Raw genomic sequence first — 24,062 nt, forward strand, 5'->3', positions numbered from 1 at the left:
GTACTCCCTCCCTTTCAGGTTATAAGCCGTTTTGACTTTAAGTTTGACCAAGTTTGTAGGAAAAAATAGTAGCATTTTTAACCAAGACAAATTTATTATGAAAATATGTTCAATTATTGATTTGATGAAACTAATTTAGTATAATAAATATTACTGTAAATTTAGTTAAACTTGAAACAGTTTGACTATAACCTAAAACGGAGGGAGTAATTATTTTTTAAAAAACATCTCTATTTTTTTCCTACTCGGAATTAATCGAATAAGGCCTACGGGAGTAGATCGCCTGACTCACCAAACTAAGATGGTGTTGGTATGAAAATTGGAATGTGAGTTCGATTTTGTTTTTTTTTCCTTTAGATTTGTTTTGTAGTTTCTTCATTCATGAAATTATTCTTTGTATCTGTGTAATCTTCTTCTTAAATGAATGTATTTTTTTCTTCACTTGTTATTGTTTCAACATTATATTAGGCTAAAAACATATGGTTACTACTCGTATTTACGGTTATTTATTCTTTCGATGCTATACGATGTGCCTACGATGGTGAGACATGTATGACTTTATATTTACTTTATCAATCTCAAGATATTTTCTTCAAGATATAGGATAGGGCGTGCGTGCACGTTTTAAGGGTAACTGCTCGCACGTGCATATGTGTTTATATTGTTTTTAAAAAGATAAAACAAAAGGGACGCGCCATAGGATACCAACGGAAAGACTACGTACGAAAAATCTAGTTACTTGGTTACACTAACTAACGAATTTAGAGTGACACATAATAAAAATATAATTTTACACATAATCTGTGTGAGCTAAACACTCTGTTCTACTCATATTTTTTTTTACATGTAAAGTTCTTTTTTTCCCTAAAAGATAAAGGGGGCAGACATTCTCTCACTACACTCCTACAAACTCACCAAACCCTTTAACCCGCAAAAACAGAATTGGATCAGTTAAATATTGCTTTCCATCTTTTGGAAGCCTTTGACTCTTTTTTTCCACCTTGTCATGCAGCCGGGCCCACTCTCCTGTATATCCAAAGCCAAGCCACGAAAGTGTAAAGCCACAGCAATTTTTCTTTTCTATGAGCCCTTTAAATAAAAAGGCAAAAATATTTTTTGTGGATCCGATAGCCCGGTAGTTGGTGCACGCCCTCCCATCATACGTTTTTATGCAAAAATCTTTGTCCTGTTTTGTGAGTCACACTGGCCTTCACTTTGTGCCTTCCATGCTCTTGGCCCTACTGTGCCACACCCTCTAGCATGCAACCAATTTAAGCCCCATCTGGCCATTGCAAAGTTGCTTGGCTTTTCTTGCAACTAATTTTGTAGCCTTTTTTTTTTTGCTATTATATGTTGCTTCTTATCTTATCCTTTGTCTTTTTGATGTACATTTCGTAGGGTTATTTCGGTTACACTTTATCCTTTTGCTTTATTGGTCATACTTTGGTGTTATGTATTGGGTAGAAGTTTTCTATCTTTTTTTTAGTTTTCTTCATGGATGTGTTTTAAGGTTTAGTAATGGGCTTCAGGATCCATGTGAAAAAAAAAAGTGAAGCTTGTGGATTAGAATTCGAGACAATATCAATTTGACTGCTTTTACATAAATATTTTGCATGGGTACAATGTAATTAATTTATATGATACTGTGAAGATATGGATCTTAATTAAATTGATTGAACATCTATTTTTTGTGGATCTTTCAGATATAGTTTGTTAATAAGTGATTCTCATTCGCATATGGTTTTATCTAATTATTTTGTCTTGCAACCGTAAACAGTGAACATATCCAGCTTCTTCTATTTTCGGGTTATAAAGATCATGCTCCATTCAGACATGAGTGGTCTCTCCTAAATTCAAATACTATAGCGAATTCAAATATGGCACAAATAGGATACAAGCATAACCGTGCGAATTTAGACAATGTTTTGCTTTTATAGATGACAATGAGAAGATGTGGATTTTAATTAAAACAATAGGACATCCATTTTTGTGCATCTTTAAGATAGTAATTTGTTAATAACCGATTATTCCATTTAACCATTTCATTGCGTGTTCATGAGCATCTATTTTTATTTTATGAAATCTGTACATCATTATAGCATGAGTTGGCTTTCTTAAATCCAAGTACTTCAGCAAAATCAGGCACAAACTAGATACAACCGTAACCATGTGACATGAGTTGGTCGATGTAAGTTGCCACCTGGCCATGGTCCACATAATTAGCTTGAACATATAAGTTTTGTTACTCTTCATTTAAAGGTCCAAAACTATTAGCTGTCTCAACCATAATTCTGATAGAATTTTTTTTGGTTGGATGGTTTAGGTTGGGGCATGCATGAGTCCCTCAATTAGTTGGCAGTACACTGGCCCTATTCTAAGCTTACCTAGCTGGAACTTGAATCTTGTCCAAAAGAAAGCACAAGAAAGTATTGTCTTGTGGGAAGAATTGGAATTCTTTTTTCTGTGGAAGTCAAGTGGAACCTGGCCCACCCATTAATTTGATCATTCCAACTATGAGAGATGATGTGATATTGGACAAGGGTATCTTCATTGGGGAACACTTGTTTCATTTTCTTTGAGAAAGGCATTTGATCCTGAATTCCTCCTAGCCTACATTTGCAAAGTGTAGCAGAGATGCTGCCATCCACAATAAATATAGTGGTGGTAGTGTATTGTAGCATCTTTGTTTGCATGCTCTGCCTATTTGGTTATTGTTTTCCGCCGTGTTTAGTTCCAAAGTTTTTCTTTAAACTTCTAACTTTTTTATCACATCAAAACTTTTCTACACACACAAACTTTCACCTTTTCCATCACATTGTTCCGATTTCAACCAAACTTTCAATTTTGGTGTAAACTAAACACAGCCTTCATCTCACTGCCTATTTTGTGTGTGCCTTTCTGGCATTCCTTTTCTGTGAGAGCTTGCTTGGAGAATGATTTAAATAGTGTCTGCCATTAGTCCAATATATAGAACAATAATCCAATCACCAATGTGATGTGTGTACTTAGGGTTACACATATAAGCCACTAAAGCAGCATCTTGATAATACTAGCTAGTTTCTAGTTTTGTAGCTGCATATATAGCACGATGGTGCAATAAATATAGTGCATATCCATTTTTATTATGATGGAAAGATATAAACCATAAGGGCATGTTTGGTTCGACGTATCAGCTTGTCGTGGGTCACGCAGTCCAATGCCGTCCTAGACGAGGCAATCCACCAAAATCACATCATATGAAGTGATCGAAAAAAAAATTGCGAGGTTTTAACACGAACAACAGACGATACAAACCCATGACACAAATCAAACATGATTGTTAGGGGATCGAATGAACCTAGCATAGACCGGTTTCATCAAACCAGAGAACATCTAAATTTCTTTCTTGTAAAACATGCAAGACATGGATAACCGTAGTTCTCTTTTGTCAAATACCGATGTCTACAATTGATTATTTGTATGAGCTTTATTTTCATATTAATTTTATAAGCTTCATTCTATGACATCCCTCTATTCGTCGTATGTTAAAAGAGTGTGTTACTGGGTGTGGTGTCACTACTGAAGAACTGATCTTTGCTCGGATGCAAAAAAAAATAAAAATACATTTGTCCCGGTTCGAATAGGAACCAGAACTAAAGATCATTTTTAGCCACGGTTCAATAGTTGTCAGGCCCCAACGATCTTTAGTCCCAATTGGTGTTACCAATCCAGACTAAATATACTTTCACGGTCAGATGTGTGCAGTACGTGGGATGATAATGCATGTGAGGACCGAGGTGAGAGATCTTGAGTCTGAATCCCACATCCCACATATTTTTTTACTTGGTATGCATCTTTAGTCCCGATTATTTCAACCGGAAAGTCCCTTTCTCCTGTAATGTGTGTGTGTGTTAGGTACATGTGCATAGGTGTGTAGTGTAGGTCTTCCTCATAACCGAACAAACTAACAATTCGCAATAATCGGTTTCATCCAACGGTTAATTACTCAATTTTCCAACATATCCTAACATTTCTATTTCAGTTATGTACAAATTAACTCATGCAAATCTGTGGAATTTGCATTCTTTTTTTTCCATTGCAATCCCCTCCCAATTCAGTTTCAAATCTGTGGAATTCACATTGTGCCTAACTCTGCTTCTAGAACTCTTGCTAAGCTCGAGCTTAGCTACCATCCAATTCCAATTACTGTCCAGCATCCACAACAATTGACCTGTCGTTTGAATCATCTTCGAATTCCGTGCCACTTGACAGCGAGCATCCGATGCTAAGCTAGCTTAAAGATAAATTCTACTACTACTCCTCGATAAAAAGAATTAGCTTACACGGCTAATGCACCTCTGGTTAGGCAGCTGATTAAGCTAAGCTCTGAGAGTGACATGTTTTACAGTGACGTGGCACTGAGTGATCCCCATCCTAATCCGGATTATGCGAAGAATAGACCATGGCCGCCCCCCGTGATCCTGTCCATGTCATCACAGCTATGCACTGACAGTGGATCACTAATTATTTGCTTTTTTAAAAAAAATTTGTGGGGATTGGTTTAGTTTAATTTTCCGCCATTCCACAGGGGTTGGTGGAATATTTAAAAAGGATACTTGTTTGTGGGAAATCCGTATGAAGTCGACTTGGATATATGTTTGGTACATAGCTTTAGATCCAAGATTTTTTTAGAGCTATGTTATTTAACTCATGAAATATATGGATCTAGATATATGATTATCTTGATAGCATTTCAATGAAATATTTTGTTCATATTTTATAAAAACACAGAATTTTAAACTAATAGTATAATTTAATTTTCTAGTAAGAATATAAAATATGTAGAGTTGTGCCAAATAGGTTTGGGCCAGGCGATTTTGGTTGAGAGAGTGCGCGCTTTGTAATTTTAGTGGATTTGGATTGTTTCCATGTAGTAAGGTTGTGGTTTTTAATGATTGTGTGTTTTCTTTTCGTGTGTGAAATGGTTGGTGTCTTTTTTAAAAAGTGGCGAAAATTTCTAGCGTACATACGAAGAGATGATGGGATTACAAGAGGAGGGGCAATGGAGAGGCCGAAAGTGACCCCACTAAGAAATCTGAGAAAAAATGACTAATGAGACTGATGGCTTTAGTCATTTCATTAATGAAACGTAGGTGATAATTATTGATATCTTGGCACGCAATTGACTGCCCCTCATCTTAGTAACTACAGTCTCCGTCCCAAAATAAGTGCAGCTGTGGATATCCATGCCTAACGTTTAAAGTACTATTCATATTTTATCATCTAATAGCAATAAAAATACTAATCATAAAAATTTTTCAAATAAGACGAACGATCAAACGTTGAACGTGAATAGTGCAAAACTGCACTTATTTTGGGACGGAGGGAGTAGTCCATTTCTTTACAATATCAATTGTTAGAGTTTAGTTCATGAGAATATGAAGTATAATCTTTTTAATTAGATCTAGGTAGTCGTCTAAAATTTTAATTATTCCTCCTTGTTTGTGCTCTGGTTTGATCTCATATTGCTAAATCTTGCATCATATACGACTAACATGAACTGTCACTTACACACAATTAATAACATAGGAATTAAATCGATTGTTAGCAATGGACAAGTAAGGCTGAAAGTAACGTAACATAACCATTTGACACACTCCACAACTCCCATATATAACAGGACATCTCTTCCCTTTTCATCGTCGTGTTTTCTCGTAACTACATTAAATAGAGGATAAGAATTATCGTTGTTGTACACTGTGCCAATATTCAAAACGTACCCAATGGTCGAAAGCTCCGAACTCCAAAACAAATATAGGAATCTTAGTCATAAAAGAAAAACATAAAGATGCATGGTGCTGAAGTTATAAGTACATGGCTTTCACCCACTAAGAATTAAAATCCTAGTGCAAACAAATATTACACACATACGAGTATATTTTCAACAAAAATTCAACAAAGTCAATGGTAAATTGTTGCCTTCGTCTCTTTGAGGGTGCCTTAGATAACACATACATTCATGCGATATAAGCGTAATGTGTTTGTGTACCGATATATGAATCTACGTGTGTGTCTTCCGTGTAATAAAAGAATACGACATCGCATGTTTGGAACCGCAACTCGATGCCGTGAGAGCATGCTTCGATCGGTGTTAATATTACAACGTCTTCAGACACGCGTAGCACGGCTGCACATTCGAGCCATATGTATCACCAGTTTAGCCATGCATCCGGCCGGCATCCGAGGCCAATGGAAGCAGAGGAGGAATTGAAGAAAGGGACAGTGGGCAGTGTGCATCGCTACTTCCCTAGCTTTAGCATGCTATGAATTGTGATGTGCGTGGCCATCGTTATCGTTATCAGGATCTAATTAGCTAGCTATTCCCTCTGTTTCGTATTATAAGGGCACCTGTAGTCCTGGTTCGATTAGTATTGTCGAACAAAATTTTGATTCGTCGGCTGCAATGTGTGACATCGATCGTGGGACCCACGTATAAAAAGAATCTCTAATCACATGCGTCCATCCCTCTCTTATGCAGCCAACCAACGGCTACAGATCACCTTTTCATCGCTGAGTTCGACTCTCCTTCTGTGGTCGATTTTTGCTCTAACACATCTAAATCAGGTCACTGCAGTGTGTTGTATTCAATTTTTTCAAGCATGGTTCGATTTTACTCATACACTGGAGATGCTCTAAGTCGTTTGATCTTTTCCTAGTTAAATTTCTTTAGTTTTGATATAGTAGTATTTTCGACACCAAATAAACATATTATCAAAATATATTTAATGTTAGATTTAACTAGAAAAAAAATTAAACAACTTATAATATAAAACGGAGGGAGTAACACACAAGATGACTTCACTGGACTATTTGAAACAGATTATTTGTGTCACGCTCTAAACAAAATATATTTTTTACAAACTTTTTCTTAGTAAATTATTTAGACAACTTTTTTTATGCTATTTATTAAGTTTATTTTCAAAATAATTAATTTATCCATAAGTCAAATACATAACCTACGTACAACAACAGTGCACTCAATAATTTGTTTCAAAGCTTTGCCAACTTTGCACATGTCCCTCGGGGACATGGCAAGGTACAGTAGAAGTGTGATCTCTGTGGATGCATGGATTTCAAGGGGTTGAATAAATTTTCTTGTGTATTTAGTTTTTTTCCTCTTGTGGGGGAAGACGTGTTTGGTTTGCAGCTAAGGAGTGAAATGCGTTGTCGGTCGATTTTTTTTCTATGTTATCAATTTTGTGGTAGTGGAAAACAATATGATAGACATGTTTTGTTTGAAAAAAAAATACAATGGTTTTCTCTATGACGTGTGGACTAGGCTAGGAAGAATTTAGCACACCGGTGGCAACGAAATATTATATTAAACCAGTAGAATTTGCTTATGAGAATTACATTAATTGTGGGAGACTTTTAAAAAAAAAGGAATTGGCCATGAACCCTATGGTAGGCTAAAAGAATGAAAACAGACGCGTCCAAGTCAGTCCTAGGACATCAACCTATGGATGCCAAAGTTAAACAACCTCCCCACTGCTATATGCAGGTTACCTATTCCCATGTACTCCAAAGTTTTAATATTCTCAAGTACTACAAAGTTTGCATATTAAAATTAACAAAATAAGCTAGTATGCCATCCTTGACCTTTTGGTAGGAACTAAACAAACGCTCCTACTACAGCTGTTATGCTCCTTATCCCCTATCCTACCCATCCAGTCAAAATCAATCTAGATATTTTAAGAGAAAGTCAAGTACTAGATATCTAGACAAAATTAGTCACCTTTGACCTTTTGAACTTGCCTGATCCACTCAAGCTGCCTAGTTGTTTGGCAATACCCTACCTTTGTCGGTTACAAACATTTCATGTTTACGATCATATATTCAGTCAAAAATATAAAATTTAGCACTCAATTTTACATCAAAATAAATTTATAAAACCTAATAAGTTTGTGATATTACTAGTATTTTTCAAAGCATATCTATTTATATATTTTTAAACTAAGTCTAAAAAATTATTGATTATCAGTACTATAAAATTTTATCCGAATCTTATCATAAACGTTAAATATTTTTTACCGAAAAGAGTACCACTACTCCTTTGTTAGGCATTCCATGAGATGAGTTTCTATCTTTTAACATGGTTCACTGAAATGTGAGTCATTTGGTCGTAGGGTTCATATACGAGCCACCTAAGGGTCTGTTTAGATCAAAATTTTACACCCTGTCATATCGAATATTTAATTAGACACATGCATAAAGTATTAAATATAAACGAAAAAATAACTAATTACACAGATTGTGTATAAATTACGAGGCGAATCTTTTAAGCCTAATTGCACCATAATTTGATAATATGGTGCTACAATAAATATTTGATAATAACGGATTAATTAGGCTTAATAAATTCGTATCACGGTTTACAGTCGGATTCTTTAATTTGTTTTGTAATTAGACTACGTTTAATACTTCAAATATGTGTCCGTATAACTGATGTGACACGTCAATACTGTGCACGCCTAAAAATCTAAACACAGCCTAAAGTTTAGAGAGCATCGGCTTCCCGTTCCATGGGCAGTACTGCCCATACTGTGCAGCCGGCACAGCTAACCTATCCAGCTGCCTGAATCACCTGGTCAAAAATCATCAACTGCTTGTTATTGTTAGCTGGGAGTCTGGGACAGCTTCTGCTTCTCCCTTTCCATGTATCTAGTGTGCCATGCTGGCATGTAATTGTAAATATGCAAATTGCAATATATGCAGTGTGTGTGTTGATCTTGATCTAGCTGACCTTTTCTTTGTCAAACCCGCAGCAATAGCTAGCTAGCCCATGTGATTGGTCCTGACTAATTAGTCAGCTCACAGTAATTAACACGGTTGGTTGATTGATTAATCGGTTTATTAATTTGTGTTAACACGTTTGCTGACCTGTGTTGTGTGACTGACCTAGCTAAGCCTTGCACATGTGATGTGTTGATCACTTCTAGGCTCTAGCTAGCTACCCATTCCTGTGTTGTAGCACATTGGTTTTTGGTAGTTTATTAGTACTTTGATTAGGTTGGTTGATGAGTTGATTTGGGCTTTGTGATGAAGGATGGGTTATGACTGATTAAGCTGGCTGAATGCTTTTAGGAGTTCAGGTTTAGAACTGTTCAAAGATTGATTTGGGGGTTTCTTTTTTTCTTTTTGTTTAAGAAAAGAGGACTCAAGTTGTTCAAAGATATGAGAGGGCATGTGCAACTGGGGAAGCATTCCTATGGTTTCTATTTTCTTTGAAATTTGGATGTCCTGTAGAGAAGAATTGAAATCTTCTATTGCTTGGAACATTTCTGTTCCATTATCAGGTAAGCACACGGTAATTTTATCACTAGCCATGGTAACCGTGTAAATAAGTAATGAGGTCTGAAAATTGGGAGTGTATCTTTCCTACATTGATGTAGTAATTGTGTACGATTTCCTACACAACAAATGGTTAAGGCACCGTTTGATTCAGCTTGTTGACTGAGCTACTTCCTACTCCTACTTGCTAAATTGTCGTAAGCATATTTCTCCGCCTGTTAATTGATTTTGTCCTTTATAAAACTTTATGTATTTAAGTTTCTTAAAAAAATCAAATAAATCTTTTATGCTAGTGATCTGCCATATTTTCAAGACACCTATCACTCTATCAGCTCAGCCTACCAGCTGAATCCAAATATGCTTAAATCCTTCTGCAAATAGAGGGGTGTATTTTGGTAAAAACACATTTGTGTTCGTTCGTCTTAACAACTTTTAATAGTTCAGATTCATAACTATAACTATAAATGCTTATATCTTATGATAGAGAGAGTGTATATTAGTATATCACTACTTGTTACAAATTATACATGCCATGTGTGTATTAGTCATATTATATTTTTCATAGTACTGCATTATTTGCATATCTGCACATGAAGTTGACTAAAACAAGACATGTTATATATTTATGGGTCCCTATATTTATTTATATATGTAAGATCCCTAGAAGTACTGTGTCGGCACAATGCTGATAACAAGAGACCATCCATGCAGCTTGAGCATGAACATGAGCAATTGACCCATACAGAAATTAGAAATAGAGCAAAGGAAGCGGCAATTATTTAGGAAAATAAAAGGGGAATAATTGAAGGTTTGGAAATTGTGATGCGGGCCTTTCTGGGACTGGCCCATCTCGTGGAGGGAGCTCTCCCTTACATTGTGCATTTGAGCCCAACTATTCTATTCCGGCCCAGAATATTTTCCCACCTCTAAAAAAACGATTTTGGACAAATTTTCTCCTCTAATTGCTAAATGTAAATAGATTATAATTGCATTATAACTTGTATGTAACCATAATATAATTTATGTGTAACTTTTACATAATTTTAAACCATTGGATTTATTTCAAGATTCGTGCAAGTTGGGAAGAAAAAAAATTATAGCGTACGTACAATTAAGGAGATTCGGTCTCACAACCTGCTTCGTGAAAATGGAGTGTTACAGTGGGATTTTTTTTCAAAGTTACATACAAATTATATTACCGTTACATGCAAGTTATAATATAATTATACTATATTTATAAGAAATTTTGTCTGTCAAATGTATATAGCTATAAAAAAGGGTGAATTGGATTTGTGCGATTGCAAAAGTACATATTCAGATAAATGTCATTACAATTCGTCTATTCGTAGCTAAACCATTGAAATTTTACAAAATTGGGAATCGTGTCACTGCTGTCACATCATCCATCTCCTTCCTTTTTCGTCTTCTTCTTTATCTCTTTTCATCTTTTTCCTCCTTGGGGGAAAAATGGTGACGGAGCTCGCCATTGTCTGATAATCTCGCCACCGCCATCGAAAAAACAGGAGGACAAATATGGCGATGGAGCACACCTCCGTCTCCTAGACAGGACGAGATTGTTATCGCCAGAAAAATCACAAGGAGGAAAACAAATTGACGATGGAGAACTCCGCCGTCTGAGACCTCATCACCGCCACAACGAGCTTGCCATCATCGTCACCACCTGGGGCCACGGAGGAGGTGGTACACTCTAGGGTGGTGCGGGCTTGCCGGGGGTAGATAGAGGAGGAAGAGGACGAGGACGAGCATCTCGCTACACCAAGCAAAGAGGAGAGGTGAGGGAAGAAGACGAGAGAAAGAATGTAGAAAATGGAAAATAAAGGATATGAGTGGAAAATGTGGCGTCACTAGCACAGTTTTGATTTTATAAATCTTCAGTGGCACGACTACAAATATAAACGAATTATTATGACATCTATTTGAATAATCACATTTACAATGGGATCCAATTTACAATGGGGTAGATAGAAAAGGGAAAGTCACTGGCTCGATCTGGGCCGTCGGTTTTGATCGATCGGACGGTGAAGAACTGCGTCTCCTCCGACGCTTCACTCCTCCCCTCGCTTCGCCGGCGGCGGCTTCCCGTGCGCCGTGCCCGCCGGCGCCGCCAGCCACCCTCGCCTCGCCGACGGCACGATGGGATGTTAGAGACCCACTCAACAATATAATTTGAGAAATAGCAGTGCCAAATCCAACACAGGGAACAACCAAGTCTGTTACAATAGTGGAGTGGTTTTGAGGTGGAAGATGGAAGGATACAAGGGCTAGAAGGTTCTAGTAGCTTCTAGACTAGTAGAGAAGAAGGGAGATAGAGGAGAGATCGACAAAGAGGCCAGCTAGCCTCTAGGTCGCCGCCGCCGCTATTCACCGCCTTGGCCAAATGTATCTGTTCGATCGATCTCCTGTAAGCTGCTGCTGCTCATATATTTTTCAGCTTGGGCTTGCTTGGGCTTCTTGGCGATGGGCTGACCAACCCGTGGTGTAGCCAGCGGCCCATGTGCAGCCCACCCGAGTCCTTGACAATCCCCTCTTCTTGAAATTTGGCTTGTCCCCAAGCCGATGAAGAAAACCTCCTGGATCCCATGGTACTTGTAGCTCTTGTATTTCCTTAGAATTGCTCACCTATAGCTTGATAACTTGCTCTGTATTTGTCTGTCTTGTACTGAATGTCTCACATTGCAGCAATTGTTCTTTCTTGATATCACCTAGTAACAAGTGGTGTATTGGGCACCCCTCTTTTATGACCTCCAATAATTTAACAGACCAATAATCCCTGTTTGCAATTGATGCATATATCATCTCTGAATCTGTCCCGATATCAATGGAAAACCTTGCTGCAGCACTACCATCACTAGGATTGTTCTCACAGAAATCAAAAATGGAATCATAACCACATGTCTTGACCTTCCTGTTCTGATTCTCACCAGCACCTCTAGCAATAATCCCAGAAATCCTTCTGACCCCAAAATGTATCCCCGCTGGACAGTTAAACAACTGACCATTGTATAATATGTTTGTTGGGTTCTGTAGCCAGCTCTCAACATGATTAAGTGTCATGCGCATGGACTTACAAATTTTGTAAGTTCTTCCCTTAGCTATATCATTTAACCCTTCTTGAGCCTCCAACCAACAAGCTCCATATATATTTTGAGTAGAAGATGGAACTGACAGAAATGTTGTTGTCATTGTAGCAGCAGGAATGATCAAGTAGTTGCAGCTTACTGTACTTAGGCCATATAACATTCCCTCTGTAACTTTTTCCTCACCACCCACATAATGGAACTGTTCCAAGTTAAATATTGCCACCAATGTATCCTTATGAGCTCGATCAGATTTTTCATGATTTAAATCTCCTTTAGGTGCACAATATAGTGCAACAGAAGGTGTTTGGTCTCTTATGCAATTTGCACTGCAAAAATCATATCCCATCAAATGTGCAAAAACTGGTGCAGGCCATGGGACTTGCTCACCCCACATCACGCCTCCGCTATATTGACTTGGTTGTGGGTCAGGCCATGGTTTCAGCTCTACTTCCGCAACCATGTGTTTACCAGCAGCCAAAGTATTATGGTTCCAATTTGAGTTGGTAGTGGCCATGGTGGCATGAAATAAAATATTATCCCCAAATAATTGCCCGCAGCCCAGGGCACATACCACTCCTTCCATCTTCTAACCACTCCACCTGAGAAAGGAGGTGGCCATGGGTTTCTCTTGGGATGACTCATCAACAGCTTCTTGTAGCCCTTGGAGCATTTGGTTGAACACCTGTTGAGCGCCACCCATTTTAGGCAGAAATTGGAGTTTAGCTTTTGTGCCATGACTAGTGTGGCCTTTCCCGAGGATGCTATTCCTTCTGGCGCGCCAAGCAATAGTGAGTACGCAACCCCAGCCTGGACAGTACCGGTGTTGACGTTGGGGCCCAACTTCAAATGGCTTGGGTGCATCACCTTGGGAAGGTGAGTGGTGTCAGTGCAGGTTGCTTTCTCGTCAACCATCAACTCCATGGACTGACTTGATATCGGAACGACCTTGAACACACCCATCCTACTTTGGAATGTAATCACACCTCTATCAGTGACACCGTTGACATCGGGGCCGAACAACAAACACTTGGTGTGCGTCTCCTTGGAACAAACACGGGGGTCAATGATGGTGGTGCCGGTTGCGCCATCAGTGGAGTCCACGGCAGTGTTGAAACATGTAACCACCGCAGCCACGGTGAAATCAGGCTCGACGTCGAGGCTTGAGCATTTTGTCAAACACATGATAGGCGTCAACTCGGGAAGGTCCTTGCTAATGATGAAGGGCATGCGATCCTTCCCCTCACCATCCCCAACCTCCAGGATGATCGTCGGAGTAGCCCCCTCGTCGTCGTAGATGGATCTCGCTGTTGTGCTCGGGCTGCTGCCATTGGAGCACTCCATCGAACAGGTGGTGGGCGTCACCTTGGACTGCTCATCCTCAACCAAAAACTGAAGGTCTTCAGCTTTCTTCTATTCTTGGGGCATCCACGAGTCTATTGCTGCCTTGAGAGACAGGAAATCTGCTCTCCTTTGGTCTACCTCCTCCCGCCTTCGCTCGCACTCCTCGAGCATCCTCAAAAGCATGTCAAACTTGTCCTCACTTCCCATGGCAGCTTGCTTGATGAGTTTGGTGGGGATTGGCTCTGATACCAAATTGTTAGAGACCCACTCAACAATATAATTTCAGAAATAGCAGTGCCAAATCCAACACAGGGAACAACCAAGTCTGTTACAATAGTGGAGTGGTTTTGAGGTGGAAGATGGAAGGATACAAGGGCTAGAAGGTTCTAGTAGCTTCTAGACTAGTAGAGAAGAAGGGAGATAGAGGAGAGATCGACAAAGAGGCCAGCCAGCCTCTAGGTCGCCGCCGCCGCTGTTCACCGCCTTGGCCAAATGAATCTGTTCGATCGATCTCCTGTAAGCTGCTGCTGCTCATATATTTTTCAGCTTGGGCTTGCTTGGGCTTCTTGGCGATGGGCTGACCAACCCGTGGTGTAGCCAGCGGCCCATGTGCAGCCCACCCGAGTCCCTGACATGGGATAGCGCCCGTTACGTCTCCGCGGCTCACGCCGGACCTGCATGGGGTGGTCGACGGCGCTCGGTGGCGGCGCCGCGGCTCCGGCCCCCAAGGTGGTGGTGACGGATGCTCTTTCTTTCTTCTTTCTTGGTTTCTTTCTCCCCGCGAGACCCCTCCATGGGTGTCCCTCGAGATGGTGATCTCATGGTTGTCTATGTGGAGCTTTACCTCTTTCTTCTTCTTCTTTTTTGTTTCCTGTTCGGGGATCGTGGAGCATCTACCTAATTGGATAACCAGGCTATTAGCGTGTATAATGGGGTTGAGTTGATTCGTTGAATTGATTGCTCTTAGTGCGATTGTGCGAATTTGAAATGTAATATGACAGCTGAAACGAAAAGGAAGAATAGAATCGAGATTTTAGCAATGCTGATTAATTTCTTAGGCAGTGTGTGGTTACAACTTACAGGCAGTGCTGAATTTGCTGAGGTGTGGATTCTTATGAACGTTGGTGTTTGGCATTCTACACGATTAGATTGATGTATCAGTAATTTGGTTTTTACATGTTGCTATATTTTGATATAAACTTGGTTGAACTTGAAGAAGTTTGACTTAGTAATCTGCCACCACCACTGCATCTTGCATCTGGTTGGTCATAAAGAGTCATCCTTGTTCCAACTTATACGTGCCATTTCTTCATTACATATGTTTTAATTATAATCAAATGAGTTTTTTTTCCTGTCATTCTGTAGAAGGGAGTCTGTGGGCTTAATTTGAAGTCATGCAGTGGTTTCATGCTCAAAACGACTCCAAAGATGATATATTTTTCATCCCATTTTTCAAAATAATAAGTGTAGCGCCCTGAATACTAATACAAATGGTTCTGCAATGTAGGTCGGATGCCCTTCGCTCCGTGTGAGGGCATCTGTCTCTTCACCACAGAAACTGTACTCTTCTAAGACAACACAAGTTAAATCAGGGGAGGAGGTGCAGATTGCGGTTCTAGGGGCCAGTGGTTATACTGGAGCTGAGGTAGTTCCATTTTATCGTGTTATTTCCAATTGCGTTTGTTGTTGTTATCTTATACAAGTGGGTTCCTTTCAACGAATGTACTTGTAATTCTGTCCTTCTGTTTCTTCTATCCGGCTCCGCATTTATTTTCTATGACTATATCCTATATGGAGATCTTCGACTTCTTTTTTGTTTCTGTTTGTTAATTATTGAAGTACGCTTGCATTGACAGATTGTTCGGCTTATGGCAAACCACCCTCAGTTTCATATCAAAGTGATGACCGCAGATAGAAAAGCTGGCGAACAGTTCGGATCTGTATTTCCTCATTTGATAACGCAGGTAAGATTTTTTCTTGATCCATGCTCCTTGGTACCCGAGATTGCCTACACTTGTTTCTTCAAAAAATTAAAAGGAAGAAATGACCTGAGTTTTTTTTATCCTTGGCACATCAAGAATCGGTTGAACCTTTTGGTAGTACATTTATTTTTATTAGAATTTCTGGGCCATATTGTAGTCATTTTGCTGATCAAAATTGTAAGACTCTGCTGGTTATCTTTTGATATGCAGGACCTCCCAAATTTAGTTGCAATAAAAGATGCAGATTTTTCAAATGTTGATGCGGTTTTTTGTTGCTTGCCACATGGAACAACCCAGGTTGTCTATTATTGCCATGCCCTTCTCTGAAATTCTTCCTACCAATTCCTGAATCATTTAGAGGTCACAATTACACTATTCTGCATATTGGAGGAATTTTTAAAGCGATACCTGCTTGCAATATTTTTATCAGGAAATTATTAAAGGTTTACCGAAGCAACTGAAGATTGTTGATCTTTCTGCGGTATGCTTCACAAGGCTAACAGTTTATTTGCATAGATATTGTCTTTCATGCTATCTAATATCCATTCTTACTACGTCTAATTGACCATCTTTACAGGATTTCCGTTTGCGTGATATCAATGAGTACGCTGAGTGGTATGGTCATGCACATAGGGCACCAGAACTTCAGGTTTTCCTGGCTACCTGTCCCTACATACTTGTTTAGTTATTGGTGTTGGTTATGCACTTCTACTATTTATAAGATCTTTAGTTCTCAGCGTTGTTTATGAGCATTTGCTTTTAGTAAGATCTTAAGTTATGTATCATTAAATTATGTTTGTTTATGAACTCATACTCTGTGGCTTGCTTCTCTGTTTATTCAGCAAGAGGCTGTGTATGGTTTAACTGAAGTTCTTCGAGATGAAATAAGAAATGCACGACTTGTTGCAAATCCAGGATGTTATCCCACATCTATTCAGCTTCCTCTTGTTCCTCTGATAAAGGTGATGAGGGAAGATTAACAGAAGTTATTAGTCATATATGGTTCTCTGATTTCTAATGAAACCAACAAAATATAATCACATTGAGTGTACAAAACTATCCAATTTTGGTAGCATATAAAGGACATTTGCCATAGTGTAAAGCTTGTTGGCCATGCTCCTCTAAACCCTTAACTCTATGCAAAATTTTAAAATGTTATCAGTTGAATTTACATGGCATTGATGTATCTTTTACCATTTGTTTTTACCATGCAGGCAAAACTGATCAAGCTGAGCAACATTATCATTGATGCAAAATCTGGGGTTAGTGGAGCAGGCATGTAACTTGAGATACTGACGTACTGTACTACTATGGCTACAAATTTAGTGGTTGTATATCTGCCATGATTACTAGTCAATCTTTCTCTCTAATGCATGCATTTGTGTAGGACGTGGAGCGAAGGAGGCGAATCTTTACACTGAGATAGCTGAAGGCATCCATGCTTATGGAATAAAAGGCCACCGTCATGGTAACCCTTGTTTTGCCATTTTCCAAAAAGCTGGAATCAACATCAGTGTTGTAGTTACTGTGTTATAGCTCTTTAACGAAATTGTTTATTCTCCCTTGGACAAACAAATAGTCGATAAAGTGGTTACAGAATGTTTACTTATATCTGGCTATCTGCCCTCCAAGTGCTTTTAAACTGGCCCTACTGACACATTGCAATAAAACCGTGTTAGCTCCCGAGATTGAACAAGGACTTTCAGAGGCTGCTAAATCTAAAGTCACTATCAGTTTTACTCCAAATCTGATCTGTATGGTAAGCACTTACTTTCTCATTTTTGTTGACTTAATAACTCCAGGTTCTGCAGTTTTGTACTGTATTGAACGCACCTGGAGTGTGTGCATTAGTTAAATCAAATTCTTCATATTTACGTTGAACAGAAACGTGGAATGCAATCTACCATGTTTGTTGAAATGGCACCTGGAGTGACTGCCGGTGATTTGTACCAGCATCTCAAGTCTACTTATGAGGTTTGTTTGTCTGACCAATGGCTAAATTATCTGTCTGACTATTTGAATACAGACATAGTTTTCTACTGAAATGAATTCATCAAAATGTTTTGAGATTATGTAATGTTGTGAGTGAGAGCATCTCCTCTTGTTAGCATCACAATTTTATCTACCTGTATCTTCCCCAGGGCGAAGAGTTTGTCAAGCTTTTACATGGCAGCACTGTTCCTCACACGCGCCATGTCGTGGGATCAAATTACTGCTTCATGAATGTCTTCGAGGACAGGATTCCTGGAAGGGCCATCATCATCTCTGTTGTATGCGTCTTCAACCATCTTTATGCCCATTGTCAAACTAGTTTCTTCAGACTTAAAGATGCGAAATTCTTATTTTCTTGTTCTTCAACTACACAGATAGATAATCTTGTGAAGGGAGCGTCTGGTCAGGCTGTCCAGAACCTCAATCTGATGATGGGCCTGCCTGAGAACAGAGGGCTGCAATATCAGCCCCTATTTCCATGATCCTTTGCATCGGTACGTTTCCATTTCATATGAAATTCTGTCAAGATGGTGCTTCTGAGTTCATTGAGCCATGTTATCATCGGAGTGTGAAAAAACCAAGCTTGCTCAAATGCATTGCTCAGTTTGTGCTGTTGTTTTTGTAGAGATTAGCTACAGTTGGCAGTTCAGTAGTGAGAGCATTAGCTGAGTGGCTTTCTGCCATGGAAAATCCTAAGGCTATATACCATGTGCTCTCATGTTGTCATCAGATCAAATAAAATTCAATAAAGCAAGGCCTTTGTTTGTCATTTTTACACCTCAACAAAACTTTCTTTTTTGAAAGTAACCTCAGCAAAATATGCATTTGTACACATAGCCCTTGCTTAATTGGCAAAGCAGAACAACTACATCAATCTCACTTGTACATGGCTCCTACCCAAATATGTCGGCCTGAGCATTTACTTATCAACCATAATCTGACTTAATTTCCTCAGTCTATAAATATATCTTTTTTTAACGAACCGGTACTTAGACCACACCAATTTCATTGAATAAAGTAGGAGAAAACTATAAAAAGGGAGTTTTACAAAGGAAAAGGAAAATTGAGGCAAAGTTTGTCTAAAAATATAAGAGATTTATATTCACACTCTCCAACCATCTCTTGTCTAATAAAGGGTATCATAGTCTTTACTTTTGATCCTTAATTTGTCAAAAAAAAACTATAACCTTTTATATTTGTGGATAGAGAGACTATATCATACTTGAATCTAGCTTGGTTAATTAATCCAAAATTACATCGAAACATAACACTAACCCTTTTGTCCTAATTACTCCAACATCCAATCGATCTCTTCCTCTGATATCATCTCATCTGATGTACTATCCGCCCAATGAAATGATCAACGTGTGATCAAGGAGGGAGAGGGACATATGAAAGGCATTACTACGTACCTAGATAGCGAGTGTGGCAGCACATCAAATGTACGGATGAGATCTGAGCCGTCCGATGATGAGAACGGACGGCCGGATGGCGCCTGTCCGCGGTCCACCCCCACACACGCCTCGCCTGCTGGCAGTTGGAGTGGCATCCTTGTGCCATTGCTGTGTTTTTGCATGCATGGTCCTCTGCTCCCTTCTAGGTTCTAGCTACTCAAATTTAATTTGTTTGGTCCCTGATGGTGTCTGTCCATTTTGTGCAACATTGACCATTACCATTTTCCTAGTTAACTATGTTTAGTGAAAAAAAATGTTTGAGAAAATAGTACAAGAGTTTTTTAGATGTTTTGTGATGGACACAATGGTATTCATCACAATTGTGTCCATCACAAAACATCTAAAAAACAATGGTATTATGTTGATGTGATGAGCTTAGTTTCTTTGTCATCATTAGTACCTAAAAGTTCTTCAAGTCCTTATGAGGAATCGATGTCGTAAATTCTAGGTATATACTCTACTCGCTAAAAAAACAGAGACCAACGATTAGATTGGTTATTTTTGCTAACTTTTTTTTACTTTTTGAGGATAAACCTAAAGCCAAATTATACAATCAGGTTATGTTGGATACAATCCTCATCAAGAAAAAAAACCTAAGAAAAATTGGGAGGCACCGACAATAAGTCGTAACACATTTCTTGGAGCAACACTCCTTTGCTATATATGCCACCATATTCGCTGACCGACGAACGACCTCACTCTTGTGACCTGATTTTGCTAACTTTCTAGCAAGAACACTCACATATGTATAATCGTGATATCAGAATTTGAATCCTGCTAACTATGGCACCACATCAAAGTTTTTCTTTTTTCTTGAGAGAGAGGGCACATATCAAAGTTACTTTCCCTATACATGTGCTTCCCACATTAATTAATACCTTAAGACTAATGTTGACTACTAACAATAATCATCAACATTTCCCGCCATTTTTTTCTCATCATCCCTCTCTGTAAAACAACAGTAATTAACTGAGCTCCACTTCTGTGTCCTGTGGTTTTGCAGTACTTGCAGTGTGGCAGCCATGGATACTACCCCTGCAGCATCACAACTACTACTACACCATTGCAGCTACCTGTCAGAACTCATGCATGTGAAATACCTTATGAGAGTTTACTATCTCATCTAGAAGGTTTTTTTTTTACTTGTAAACATGCTTGCATTAAATTGGTTTTTTATGAAGAGCACTTAATTACATTAACTTCCAGAGTTAATTGGACACTAGCTACTGTGTAGATCAGAACACAGAAACTGCAGGGTACTTGATGTGCAAATATCTTACTCACACACAATGTAGTAGGGGCCAAAGTAAGAGTATTACATGATCCAGGTGTAGGGGACACAGTATATATGTAGGCCAGTGCCACAGGGTGTATATATTTATTTACTCCATCTATCCCCAAATGCAAGCATTTCTAAAGTTTTGCACATATATTGAGAAAAATAGATGGAAATGATTGAGAGAAGATTGTAATTGGCCGAGAAGAAAAATATAATAAGAAGGTAAATGAAAAATAGTTATGATTGATTAAGATGTTAGGATAAGTGAAGAAATGGCTTCTTTTAAGATAAATCTTATGCAATAGAAATAGCTTTATCTTGGAACATCAGAATAGAGTGAATAGGTCATGCAGTAACAGTAAACAGTAGTACTTAGTTCAGAATTGCTGGTCACTATTTTGCTGTAATATATTGGCCATTGGGTGGATTTAATTCCCATGTCAGGATAGAGTTGGGTGGGTTTGTTATTACATTGTACTTTTTTGCCGGAATTGTTACAGTGTACTGCAAAAGTGCAAGCTCGAATTAATCTAAGGATCTGTTCAGCAGTCAACCAATCAAGGGAAAGTCAATTAATTTACAATGCAATGCAAATGTTTATAGTTGGTTTGTCGTCAGATTTGCTTTGAGATTTGTGTGTATGGCACGGAGTTCAATAAAACATAATAAGAGTATGAGATTATGAGAAGTATAATTGGATCGCTGGTAATTAATCGACTACACTGAAAGAGAAAGTAGAAACAAACATGCTAGATGTTCCCTGGATCAATGTCAAGTTAATTAAGAGAAACACTGTTCTGAATCTGGGATCCACACGGGACCTCGAACGCGTGCATATACTCCTTCACAACCACCAGCATTTCTTCCATTAAAGAGATCAAAAATATCTGAAAAAAAATAACATGGAATCCAAGTATATGCAACCTCACCAGCATAATGAAAGGATGGGCTATAAATTATACTGGCGACAATACTACCTGATCTGATACATTCCTCCTACAAACATGTCATTTTCCTAGAAATAATTAAACATATATAACTATCTATATTATATTTTAATTGCTAATTGAATAAATGAGAGTTCAGAAAACTATTATCTTGATGAGAATCCAGAAGACTGGCTAGGTTTCCTACATATATATCCATTAATCCATGCATATATACACATGCACAGTAAACAGCAGTCCCAGCTGCAGCTAGCAGTAGCAGAACAGCACTAAAAAATGAGTAAATGCATGCTGCCTACCAACATCCACCTGCCACAGCTTCAATGCAGTTAAGTTTGAGTGATCAGGCCCCGGGCTTAGGCTGCACTGCATTTTTTTGCATGAGAGATTCATCCTGAATCTGCATGCATCTAGCTATTCCTACTTTCCTAGTGACTACCAATTACCATGCTTTAGCTGTTGCTTCTTCTTCCCAGTGGTAGTAAAGTACTATACCCCCTCCCAAAATATAAGAACGTTAAGATGTTTTTGGAGGCTATATAGAAACGTTATACTAGGAAATGTTTTTATATTTTGGAGCGGAGAGAGTAGAAGATTAGATTATCACAAACTCTTGTTTCCTCCTTTGGTTCACACATTACCACAAGAGCACTCTACATGTAGGGTGTGTTTAGGCTGTGTTTAGATCCAAAGTTTGGATCCAAAGTTCAGTCCTTTTCCATCACATCAACCTGTCATACACACACAACTTTTCAGTCACATCATCTCCAATTTCAATCAAAATCCAAACTTTGCGCTGAACCAACACAGCCTTAGTTCACACCAAAATTGGAAGTTTGGTTAAAATTAGAACGATGTGACGGGAAAGTTGGAAGTTTGTGTATGTAGGAAAGTTTTGATGTGATGGAAAAATTGAAAGTTCGAATAAAAAGTTTGGAACTAAACTCGGCCGTACATACACTCTTTACTTAACTAATTGAAATGTTTTTTTTTGTCTTCTTGGATATACATCTTTCTAGTGATTATAAATCCTAAAAGTAAGGTCTAATCTTCAGTCGGTTTAATGCAAATACAATATGTGTTTTGCTTTATTGATTTACGAATCATATATTTTTATAGAAGAGGAAAACAATATTGTTGAATTTTAATAAAAATCATCTACACGGGGACAATTTGAGACACGGTTTTTTAAGTACAGAAGCTAGGGCCCATATAATAAGAGAGCTTTAGCTACCAATTAACTGTTGGGAGTGCCATCTTGGTATAGAACTTACATGTTAGTACATTGTTAGCAACTGATGCATGCATTTCGTAATTGGAACCAATAATGAGATCAAGGAGCAACACTTTTGTGTGAGGCATGTTTGGCCTTAGCCCAACATGTCACATGTTTAATTAATTCCATGCTACTCTTAATTACTCCCTCTGGTTCTATATCAATTGACGTTTTGGACAAGATTGAGATTAAATTTTTATAACTTTGACCATCAATAACTTTAAAAATATTTAGTTTAAAGAAACTAGAAAAACATATATAGATTTGTCTTTCAAAACACTATAATAAAAGTAAACATGCATTTATTTATTGTATATATTATAATAAAAAATAAGAACAAAGGTATATCTTGTAGAGCATGTCATTGTCCAAAACGTCAATTAAAATAAAACCGGAGGGAGTAGAGATTTGCGGGCTAAATTCAACGGAGGATTTAAATTTTACTCCTAGAAGCCAGTTAATGATGTTTTGCATGTCACTTTTACCTTTGGACCGGAGATCATGCAAATTTGGTGCAAGACAAATATGAAATTTGATCATTGATGTGCCAACCAATTCCAATGTTGTGCCACACCAGTTTTCACGTGCGATGGTTAAATCGTTCAAGGAATCTTATAATCAAGGCAAAGTATTCAACTATTCATTATCCAAACAAGGACCCTCTTTGTCCAACAATTTTGGTAAAAGGGAATGTATCAATTAAATTTGTAACCGAACGTCTATGCTTTTGTGTTCTGGAAAGTTATTTTCCTCCCGAGATATCCAACATATCTAACCCAGCGTAGGTTACACACTAGGATTTTAGAGAACACAAGGACTTCACGAGGAAAAAAATTCCTATACTCCGAACACGATATACTCTATCCAGTTAAAAATATTTTATGATTAGAACAAAATTCAGTTAAACTTTTAATGACACTTCAACCATCAATAATTTATTAAAAACAAAATAAATGATATATGTAGATTTTGCCTCGAAAAATTACTACTACTATCATATATATCACAAGCTCACTAGATTTTATAAAGAGAAAATTTCTTATGTGCACATGAGTTTTCACTTAATCCCTTATATATCTCTGAATTTTATCTCATCCTGTTTTCAAATTTACGATCAAGTAACTATATTATGTTTGTTTTTTTTAAAATAAATCTTTTTTTTGTTAAGGGCTGTCTTTTTCAATCAACTTGCACACAAGTACACTAACAGACAAGGGTAATATGGATATTTTTACAAAAATCTAATGGTTAACTAACTATCGACTCACGGAATAGACATGGAGGGGATCAAAATAAATAAAAACTCAAGGCTATATAGAGGATGAGGCTAAATTTAGGGGCACATAAGAGAATTGGCGAA

The 24,062-nt window shown here is 38.1% G+C and overlaps 1 protein-coding gene across 1 annotated transcript; it reads left to right on the forward strand.

The window, feature by feature from the left end:
• The first annotated feature begins 14,450 nt into the window (after positions 1–14,450).
• On the forward strand, positions 14,451–20,370 carry LOC127753272 (probable N-acetyl-gamma-glutamyl-phosphate reductase, chloroplastic). Its single transcript, XM_052278749.1, has 15 exons — positions 14,451–14,501; positions 15,138–15,198; positions 15,278–15,417; positions 15,629–15,736; positions 15,965–16,051; positions 16,185–16,235; positions 16,332–16,403; positions 16,597–16,716; positions 16,969–17,029; positions 17,142–17,222; positions 17,434–17,513; positions 17,639–17,728; positions 17,896–18,024; positions 18,121–18,240; positions 20,204–20,370. Exons 1-14 carry the CDS (start codon positions 14,451–14,453, stop codon positions 18,226–18,228), a joined length of 1,239 nt encoding a protein of 412 aa, XP_052134709.1. The 3' UTR covers positions 18,229–18,240; positions 20,204–20,370.
• The last annotated feature ends 3,692 nt before the right edge of the window (positions 20,371–24,062 follow it).

Source organism: Oryza glaberrima, chromosome 10 (genome assembly GCF_000147395.1).
Source record: "Oryza glaberrima chromosome 10, OglaRS2, whole genome shotgun sequence".
Taxonomy (NCBI): domain Eukaryota; kingdom Viridiplantae; phylum Streptophyta; class Magnoliopsida; order Poales; family Poaceae; genus Oryza; species Oryza glaberrima.

Coding starts and splice junctions, on each gene's coding strand:
- LOC127753272 (XM_052278749.1), top strand. CDS start 14,451: ATGGGGTGGTCGACGGCGCTCGGTGGCGGCGCCGCGGCTCCGGCCCCC. Junction 15,418..15,628: donor GTGGTTATACTGGAGCTGAG/GTAGTTCCATTT, acceptor TTGCATTGACAG/ATTGTTCGGCTTATGGCAAA. Junction 16,052..16,184: donor TGCCACATGGAACAACCCAG/GTTGTCTATTAT, acceptor TATTTTTATCAG/GAAATTATTAAAGGTTTACC.